Source organism: Panthera pardus, unplaced genomic scaffold (assembly GCF_024362965.1).
Source record: "Panthera pardus isolate Hobbes unplaced genomic scaffold, ASM2436296v1 HiC_scaffold_8, whole genome shotgun sequence".
NCBI classification, from domain to species: domain Eukaryota; kingdom Metazoa; phylum Chordata; class Mammalia; order Carnivora; family Felidae; genus Panthera; species Panthera pardus.
Window position 1 is genome coordinate 64,988,808 of NW_026527013.1, and position 10,026 is coordinate 64,998,833.

General features: G+C 51.6%; 1 protein-coding gene across 2 annotated transcripts in view; it reads left to right on the top strand.

Annotated features, from left to right (window-relative positions):
* SPATA48 (spermatogenesis associated 48) overlaps positions 1-8,424 on the top strand; it is a 52,822-nt gene extending 44,398 nt beyond the window's left edge. Inside the window, exons 8-9 of one of the 2 annotated variants that reach the window (XM_019451000.2) lie at positions 2,569-2,676; positions 8,189-8,424. In XM_019451000.2, the coding sequence (XP_019306545.2) occupies positions 2,569-2,676; positions 8,189-8,312 (232 nt within the window). In that variant the 3' untranslated portion in view covers positions 8,313-8,424. Of the gene's footprint in view, positions 1-2,568; positions 2,677-2,912; positions 5,620-8,188 lie in introns of those variants that run through there. The other variant, XM_019450999.2, reaches the window with a different exon arrangement.
* Positions 8,425-10,026: the final 1,602 nt, after the last annotated feature.

A 10,026-nucleotide genomic window follows, 5' to 3' on the forward strand; every position in this document is an offset into this window, starting at 1 on the left:
AAAAAATATCTCACACAGAGGAAGGGGATTTCCTCTGTAACATGCATGGAAGCTTTAAAGAAGGTTTGGGGGAAAGACGTACGCATGAATAATTCTGCCTCGGTTTTTGCTACCTCTCCCTGACATACAGCTACTCTTGAAGAAAATTCCAGCAAATCCTAAAGGGCACTTCCTAGAATTTGGCAGCACTGATTTGATCACCCAAGTCCCTCCAACAGACCTGAAAATGCAACTCTGAAATAGGGATTTCCAAACCTCCAAGCACAGCTTATCTAGAATTAGCTAGACAGATTTTGAAGATCCTGATTCCCAAGTCACCTCCCGCCCTCCCCCTCCACCCGCACCAGTGAAATCAGAACGTCTGGGGGCTGGGAGTCAGGCATGGGTACCTTTGAAAAATCCCCGTGAGTTTCCAGTATGTGGGGACATTTGGAAACCACTGTCTGAACATCTATATAGCTGGCCTCTGCTGGATAAACCTCATAGGCTCCACCTACCGGGCTCCTATTTTAGAAATTTCTCATTGCTTTAAAATCTTGTATTTCAACTGAAATGAGTTGAGCCCCACCTAAGTGCTGAAGATCCTCTGGTTGCTTTCACATTCATTGAATCCCTTGAATCCCGGAGGAGCCTTAAAGAGGTGAATGGTGTCCTATCCCTGCTGCAGGTGACCGGGCTGGAGGGCTTCCCTCGCTGGAGGAAAATCTCACAGTTGGTTAAGGGGCACGTCAGGCTTGGAAGGGAGGCCTGGGTCCCCGTGCTTTTCCATCACCTCATTTACCTAGTCTCCCAGGATCCAGTAACGTGTACGGTTTCTTCTGCTATTGCCATCGACGTAAATTCCCTTCACTCTGTTAGAGGGGAGATACCAAGGGGCCACACCACGACCCACGTCCAGGGGTTGGGGGGGACACCCAACATCTGCAGTGGGAACCGCTACCTCGTCCCCACCAAACACATCTATAGCTGGCATCCTCACCCCCTCTCGTGGCGGAGGCACTAAGGCACTGAGAGATCACGTCTCCGGTCCAGACCTGTGAGCCGATGGGCCGATTCCCCGGGTTCGAATCTGGGCCCTGACCCTCGGGCACACACCCGCGTCGCCGCCCCCTCTCCGCCGTCTACCCCCTCCCCTGCCACTGTAAGAAACAACGTCCCTGAAGCCCCGTGCTTTGAAAATTTTTCCTCAGGCAAATGGTTCCTGGACATCTCCTTTGGTTGATTGGGTTTGTGGGAAGGCCCCAGATGCAAGCAATGCGCCCGGAGGAACCGCTCCCTTGACCGGGACAGAGGCTCGGCATTGCATTGCGTCTGTGCGTCCATCTAGAATGAGGGACCGCGCCAACATCCTGTCATACTCTCAAAGGAGTGGCCCAGGGATGGGAAACGCCAGCCGCTGAGTGAGCAGAAGGGCAACCTGTTGTCTGGCCCTGTCCCTGCTCCCAGCACATCAGCGGTGGTGATCGTCCTCCTTCCCTTTAAGCCCTGAAAGGATGCTCGGAACTCGAGTCCACAAAGATCATGTTTGAGTGAGAGCCAAGGTTTGCACACAGTAGGTTCTTGCTCCTTGAAATACAGTTTATGTATTTATTTTTCAAATGTTTTATTTATTTTTGCGAGAGACAGAGAACACAAGTGGAGGAGGGGCAGAGAGAGAGGGACAGAGGATCTAAGTACAGACTCAGTACAGACTGAGTCTAAGTACAGACTGACAGCACAGAGCCTGACGCGGGGCTTGAACTCATGAACCGTGAGACCATGACCTGAGCTTATGTTGGACGCTTAACCAACTGAGCCACCCAGGCGCCCCCTTGAAATACAGTTTAAATTCCCTGTTGTCCCTCGCTCCTGAGGCCAAGGCCACAGGTCTTAAGCAGCAGGGGGGAACTAAACCCACACAGCCCTGCTCCAGCCTCACCTCTCCCTCAGCAAATAATTTACTTAAAGGCACTTGTGTGCAGGGGCACCTGGGTGGCCCAGCCGGTTAAGCGTCTGACTTCAGCTCAGGTCATGAAGTCAGGGATCGTGAGTTCAAGCCCCACATCAGGCTCTGCGCTGGCAGCTCAGAGCCTGCTTGGGATTCTCTCTCTCCCTTTCTCTCTGCCCCTCCCCTGCTCACTCACCCTCTCTCTCAACATAAATTAAAGAAAACGAAATTACATGAAATCAGGAATGCAGTATAATAGCGACAAGAACATATTATTTTCAAATCACGGTCATGTGTCTCCTATTGCTGGAGTCAGCATGACAGAGTCACGTGTGGGGCACAGGTTGGCTGTCCTGCAAAGAACCAACGTCTGCCTTCAACGGGAGACAGCTCGGCCGCGAATCACGTCTGTAAAATACATGCCAGTTCAAAGACTAGGAAAACACGGCTGGAAAGAAGTTTCTACGGTCCTAGAGTAGGGCCACTATTGGGGCATCTCCAAGTCAGCATTTCCTGTTTGCTGGCCTGATTTCCAGCACCTTCCTTTGCACCTTTCTACGTGGGTGCTGGTGACAAGGACTCGTTCACAAATGCCTGTTTTCATTCCCTCTCTCCCCCTCCCTTTTAACTCTTTCCTTCAGCTCTGCCAACATTCCAGGATACACCGGTAAGGTTCATTTCACAGCCAGCCACCCAGCAAATTCTGATATTCCATCAACGGCCCCATCGCCAGACTCAGGAGTGCACCGGTGAGTATTAAGTCCCATCACTCAGGGCGTTCAGAGACTCCGGGCGCGGCGGGGGAGGGTCCTCATTATGGTCGTTCCGCTAAAGAACAATTAACTACAAAGAGCAAATTTACATCAGGGTGTCAAATCCAAAAGACAGAAGAGTTCATTTCCCTGCTGTGGTGGCGAAAAGGAGACCCGTAGGAAGACACTCCACCGTGTTAGGTAAACAGCAGGCCTGCCTCTTGGACTCACAGCTTTGCACACACACGACCCTCCTGCATCGACACCGGAACACGCCTGGGTGCATGGAACACACCCCATGAGATGCACGTTCGCTTCCCCCGAATCGCCGCCTTCCGTTTCAGAAGAGACAACATTCTGTCGAAATTCGACATACGGTTTTAAACACCGTTTCGCAAATTGAAAGCCGGAGACGTTAGATAGAAGGTTATCGCCGACCCCGTCATTCGGAGCTGCCCGAGAGGAGCTGCGCGCTGCTGCTCGTTATGCCTCAAATTTGAAAACATTTGATGGAAGTCCTGGCCTCACAAACAAGATGACGGTTTTGAAAAATGCAAACTCAGAGGTCTTAACCAGGTCCAGTCGCTGGCTCCCGCAAAGAAATAAACTACCCCAGTAGGTCCCTGTGCATCCTGGAGGCAGAGGGAGGCGGTGCTCCCTCGCTACCCCCCAGAGGGTGCCTTTTCTCCTTTTGGTCTTAGCAAACATTTATTGGGCATCTGCTCTGGGCCCAGGCGCTGTTCGAGGCACTGAGCGCACGGGCTGAACAGACACGAGGCTCGCTTTCAGGACCTTATGTGCCGGTGTGACCGACGGAGGGCACAGACGCCCACAAGTCACTGGGGGAATAAGATGATTTCAGCAAGTGCAGTGAAGGAGAAAAGCCGGGGAGACGCCGTAGCCAGTGCCTGGACAGGGTGCTGATTTAGCTCAGCGGTCAGAGAGGGCTTTCTGAGGAGGTGACCCTCAGGTGGGTGTCCTCCCGGGTTTCTTACCTGTTCTGAAAGGCAACAAGGGTAAAGGGACTCCTGGGCCCAGGTGGGCAGTTGGTATGGCTGTGTGCTAGTCCCCAGGAAGTCACAGGAGTTAGACCCAGTTTGCATGGAGCTCACGGGCTAGCGGTGAGCAAGAAACACACCGCTGGAGTCCGAGAATGACAAGTGTCACCACAATCGTGTCCCTGACGTGGGTGAGCTCTTCCTCTCCACCGGGCTACCCAAGTGCTTTGTGCTTAACTGACCCACCTCCCCAACCCAGAAAGCCTGTGAGGAAGATGCTCTTGTTTTCCCGTTTTACGGGTGAGGAAAGGGAGACAGACACAAGGTTCTAGGCGAATTCTAGGAAGGCTTCATGGAGGAAGGGTTACTTTGGATGAGGGCCCTTGGTCTCATAGATATTTGGGGGGCCAGGCTGCGTGTGGCAAGGCTGGCTTCCTCCAGGGATCCCACACACAAAGGCCCTCACTACGCAACTGTGGACTACAGGAGAGCCTCGTGTGGCCCTGTGTCTGAGGCACCCAGATCATTCCACACCCTGTGCACAGGACCCAGTTCCTCAGGCAGGGACCAAGAGGGGGACGTGCCTGCTGACACAGGGCTTCCTCAGCTGATCTAAATTCTGGGTTTGCTGATTGCTTAGGCTCTGGGCCATCTGACGAGATGCATTTTGAAGGAGGACATTGGCTTTCTAGGCTAGTGTTTTGCATCCAACCAGTTTTCTCTCAAGACACATTTTCAAAGGTCACAGGTCCAGTCGCAAAGGCAGGACTGACAGAAATTGAGACAATTAGTGTAATTTTATTTCATTGAAGGGCCCAAGGAAGCAATGGCACAATTAAATGCATCCTAATGTCTGTCGTAAAGACGTAGCTCCCAGAAGGCTGGAAAAACACACCGTGTCTGAACGGTTAATGATGGAGGAGAGGCCCGATGATGTTTTCCCAGGGCAATGCCAACCTTATTCATCTCTTGCCTTCTTCCTTCAGGATCCACCTTCTCTCCCCAAACGTCTCGGGCCGCATCCCTGACACCCTGTTGGTATAGCATGTTTCCACAGCCACAGGATCTAGCTGTCCAGTGTTCTACTATGTCCCAAAGAAGTCTGTATTTCTTTTTTTATTTTTTTAAAATGTTTATTTACCATTGAGAGACAGAGAGACACAGAGCATGAGCAGGGGAGGGGCAGACAGAGACGGAGATACAGAATCGGAAGCAGGCTCCAGGCTCTGAGTTGTCAGCACAGAGCATGACGGGGGGCTCGAACTCGCAAACTAGGAGATCATGACCCAAGCTGAAGTCAGACGCTTAGCCGACTGACCCACCCAGGTGCCCTGAAGCCTGTATTTCTAAGTGGAAAACATCCTCCACTGTTACTGCTACTGTTATGACTATTTCTAGTGTTACCAGTGCTGCTCCTGCTGTTGCTAATGTTACTACTGCTGTTCCTACTTGAGAAAAGAACTTGAGTCTTCGGCCACACCCTCCAGCCCAGGTTTAGGCCCCTTGCTGAACCCCCGGGAAGCTCCCACACTCGCCCCCCATATCCTGCACACACACCACTGTCATCTTGCTGCCTCAGAGTGGGGACCGAGGACCCTCCGAGGCAGCTTCTCTGGGGTTCTTATTCTTGGGGTTCACAGAGGCTCTGGAGACACAGAGGCAGCACCCAAGGGTGACAAGGAAGCGACCAACTCCTGTTGGGCCAGGTGCCCAAATCTCCATCCCTGTGCCCACCCCTAATGGCTGCACCTGCAGGCACTGGGGCTTGGCAGTGAGGAAGCGGTGGGGTGCTCAGATTTTACAAAGCACTCTCTGGGGTGCCGGGTGGTTCAGTGGGTTAAGCATCTGACTCTTGATCTCTGCTCAAGCCCCATGTCAGGCTCTGCACTGACTGTGTAGAGCCTGCTTGGGATTCTCTCTCTCTCTGTCTCTCTCTCTCTCTCTCCCCCCTTCCCCCCCCCTCAAAATAAATAAATAAGCATTGAAAAAATAAAAATAAATAAATGAAGATAGAAAGCATTCTGTAACATGAGGAGGCACCCGTGATCAGAGAAAACCGGACCTTGGAGATTCTCCGTCATGAAATATGTCCTCTCAATTTTGTGACACCATATGTCCTGTAACTTTGCTAGAACTTTCTTGTGGAAGTGCGAGTCCGGGTCGGGTCTCTGATGAGTATCTTGAGAACTGAGTGAGCTGACTTCCTCCTGATGGCGTCTGCCTGACCCTCTGCGTCTTTTCTGTTGTTTCTGAGAGGCTGCATGCACACGGGCACGCGCTGGGCACTCCTGGACCCGGGCTCCGGCATGCACCCTCCCTGCCGGCCTGGAGCCCACCTCTGCCGCTGCCCCGTGGGCGCCTGCAGCCCACCCCCAGGCGAGCCGGTCCCCTGGCCTCTCCCCCACTCCCACATCAGAGCCTTTTCTCCCACCAGGGCCTCCATCTCCTTCCCTCTCCAAGACGAGTTCTTTCTTCCAAAAGCTTCATCCTTCCCTCGGAGTGCTTGGCCCTCTCTAGCCCTGCCCCCCCACTCTTGCTTGAGGAGAAACCCAGCCACCACTCCCCACCCCAGCTCCTTCCTCCACCCCCTCACCCCCTCCCCCCACCCCCGCCCCACCCCCCACCCCAGCCACCTCTGTGCTGTAGAAATCAAAGATGTCCTCTCTGAGCAGACATTTCTCTGCCCTCCTTCCTCTCCCTTCTAAGCTTCTTTCGGAGGGAAACACCTAGTCTCCCTTTCCAGTCTGCCTCCCACACCCTCCCCACCCACTCTCCCTCATGCTCCTGCAGTCTGCATGCAGACATCGCCTGTCAACCAAAATGCACCTGCCCCCAGACAGCAGGCTGGTTAAGACCACCAGGAGAGGAGGGGCCGTGCACCCCTCATGGTGCAGAGTTCCTGGTGGGAGACCATTGTGCCGGGTTGGGATTAAGTGAGCTAGGCCTTGAATGCCAATGCCAAGGGGCTGACGTCCATGTGGTCCCGGTAACAGGTTTTGAGCCAGGTGTACAGGCCCCCAGTTGCATTTTAGAGTGATATTGAGATGAGACGCAGAACAGAAAGGAGGGAGAGGAGTGGACGAGACTGAAGTGCGGGAGAGCGCAGGGGTGGATGAGACAGGGGTTGTGAATCTCCCATTCGGAGAGCATGAAAAAGCACACAGGGGCTTCTCCTGCCTGCCGCTTCCATCACAGGGCAGCGTCCCCTGTGCGTTCCCTCATGCCGCAAGGCCACCTTCACAGAAGCTTGAGTTTGCACCCCAGCAGCCATTTTCCACGACACAATAAAAAACCATGATTTCGCGATAATCATAGCATGTTTTTTAAAAATTTTTTTTAATGTTTATTTATTTTTGAGACAGAGAGAGACAGAGCATGAATGGGGGAGGGGCAGAGAGAGAGGGAGACACAGAATCAGAAGCAGGCTCCAGGCTCTGAGCCATCAGCCCAGAGCCTGACGCAGGGCTCGAACTCACGAACCGTGAGATTGTGACCTGAGCTGAAGTCGGACGCTCAACCGACTGAGCCACCCAGGCACTCCTATCATAGCGTGTTTTAAAAAGCCACTTTGGGTTGAGTTGCTGTGCGCTCCGTAACTTTTGCCACGTATGAACACCGCATTCTGTGTGTGTGTGTGTGTGTGTGTGTGTGTGTGTGTGTGATTCAAACGGCAGCAAAAGTGACCCTGGCTGTATGCAGTCATTCAAGAGAGTTAGCATGGCCTGTGTCCACCCTGGGGAGACCACCTCTGGGCATGAACAGTGATTGGGAAAGCGTTGTTTGTGTAGCGTTCTATGTATTTAGTTATCTTCTTTCAATTCTTGCAACACAGAGAGCATTTTTCCCGCTGGGTAAATGAGCCAACGAAGACACATGTGAGGTTGAGCATGTCCTGTGAGAGCAGTCAGCTTAACCCCGCTGGCAGGGGGAAACTGAATCCCAGCCCTGCGTGTGGCCGGTCCCACCCTGCCCTGAGCCTCTCCCCACGAGCCCTGTGCCCTCCCACGCCGCTCTCCCTGTACCCCTTCTTCATCTACCAGCCTGCTTTCATCACAACCCACTTAACTCCTCCCTGACATAGACTGTGGGAGGGGAAGGTGGGGAGGACTTCCTTCCCCAGCCCAGAGAGGTGACTCTTCCTCTCTGTTCCCGTTGTCCCAGCCTCACCCGCACAGAAGCTTCATGCTGTAACTTTTGAGTACTTCCTTTTGACTACATTTTCTATATTCTTAGCGCCTACTGTAATTCTAGGCACAGAGTAGACTTTCAGTCGATGAAAATGATTGCAATGCTACGCACATAATGCAATAAATGAAACCGAAGGCAAATAAAGGAAATAAACGAAACGATGCACACAAGGATGAATCATTCCCAGTCTCCGTGTGCTCTCCTGACCCTCATTCTCCACCCTGAACATGTGTCTCACTGGAAAATAGATAAGGTTATGTGTTTTTATGTTTATCGTATGGGTCATTTTCTTTCTTTTTTTTTCCCCTGCCACCCTGTGACAGCATCTTACGGAAAGAAATGGCAGTTGACCTCTTCCGTCACCAGGCACCGCTGTCTCGAATGATCACAACTGTAAAACCCTACAATCCCTTCAATAAGAAGGACAAGGAAAGTGTAGGCTACTGACAAATGCCTGCCCTCTGAATGGGACTTATAATCTTCAGCCTTGGGGAGGCACTGTGCATGGTGCAATGGGGAAATAAAAAAAACCCAGGCATGTTCTGGGTGTGTCTGTAGAGGTCTGATGAAATCCGGTGTTCTTTTCTGCCTGAGGCAGAGTGTCCTGGACCCCAACCTCAGTTCCTTGCCTGACCAGGGCTTGGAATGCCAGCACTCCATGACGGCAGCCAAGGTTTTCGGGAAGCCATCAGTAGCAATGGTACTATTTCTAGAAGATTCCTCTTTAGAGTTGGAATGCCAGGCCTACCTAGAGGGTTCATGTCTTGACCAAGTTAATGCAGTGATTGTAACTGTAGAGCATAGATCACAAAGTTGGTTACCATAGACTATCCAATCAAAACCCCATATGTTCTGAATGGGAAAACTGAGTGGCTGGGAGAGAAAGTGGGGGTGTTCCTTCCATAGAGGGCATCACACGGGGGCAAGATCTAGGATAAAGGACAGAACCATCCCTTGCCTGGCTGTTGTATTTCTCTTTCAGGAAAAAAGAAGCAGGGGCACCTGGGTGGCTCAGTCGGTTAAGCGTCTGACTTCGGCTCAGGTCATGATCTCGTGGTTTGTGAGTTCGAGCCCCACATCGGGCTCTGTGCTGATAGCTCGGAGCCTGGAGCCTGCTTCCAATTCTGTGTCTCCCTCTCTCTCTGCCCTCCCCAACTTGTGCTCTGTCTCTATCAAAAATAAATAAAATGCAAAAAGAAAAAACATTTATAAAGAAAAATAAAAAGAAAAAAAGCATCCCCGCGGGCTCCATGAGGCCCAAGGGACAGAAGTGACCAGTCCCATCTACTTTAGGGTCAGTGTGTGGACCTTGGCCAGACAGAGCACCAGCTCCAGAATCACTCAAGGGTGAATGTGGGCCATACAGGACCCCTCCAGCCTCCCAAATGTAGTTTTACTGGTATACATGTAAAGTTTATTTATATCTGCCTACCCATATCCATAGGTCCTGTCAAGAGTTTATAACGTGCTCTCTCAAATCTTAGCTCATTTGACCCCACAACCCCCCGCAGCAGGCATTTTACAAATACCTTGCTACTTGATGAAACAAACAGAAACAGAAAAAAGGCGGGGGGGGGGGGGGAGTTCACCCTATGTTCCTATATGTTCCTAGGCTTTTCAGAAGGATTTTTCAGGGTTTCTTCCTGCTTTCTTCTTCCAAGGGCTTCCAAGAGATAGCACGTCAAGCAAACGTGTATAAGCTCTGCTCATTCCTTTGAAAAAGGGAAAAATTGGCTGTTTTTGTTTGGGGATGGGGTATTGCCTCAGTCGACCTCTACAGATCTGGATGTTGGCTCCCCAGACCCTCTGTATGAGCTGCCATTCCTTCCAGAACAGGCAGGAAGGCACGCGTCCATTTGTCCTGGGAAGTTGACTTGCTTTCACAGAAAAGGAATGACTTCACCTGAACCTAATCTCGTGGCCTAATTATTCTCAGAACAAGCAATTCTGTTTGAAAAAAAAAAAATCAGACCAAAACAGAAATCTTCATCTCTGGAAGATTCTCACCCAAACACAAATGGGAAGGATTAGCCCTGTCCAGGAAATAGATTAATGCAGGTATCAGAGATTACGTTCTGTGGTAAACATCCCTGGCAGGCCACTTTGTCAGGAGGCGTTATCACTCAAAGTCTGAGGCACCTGTTTGTTCTTCTGGGCTTTT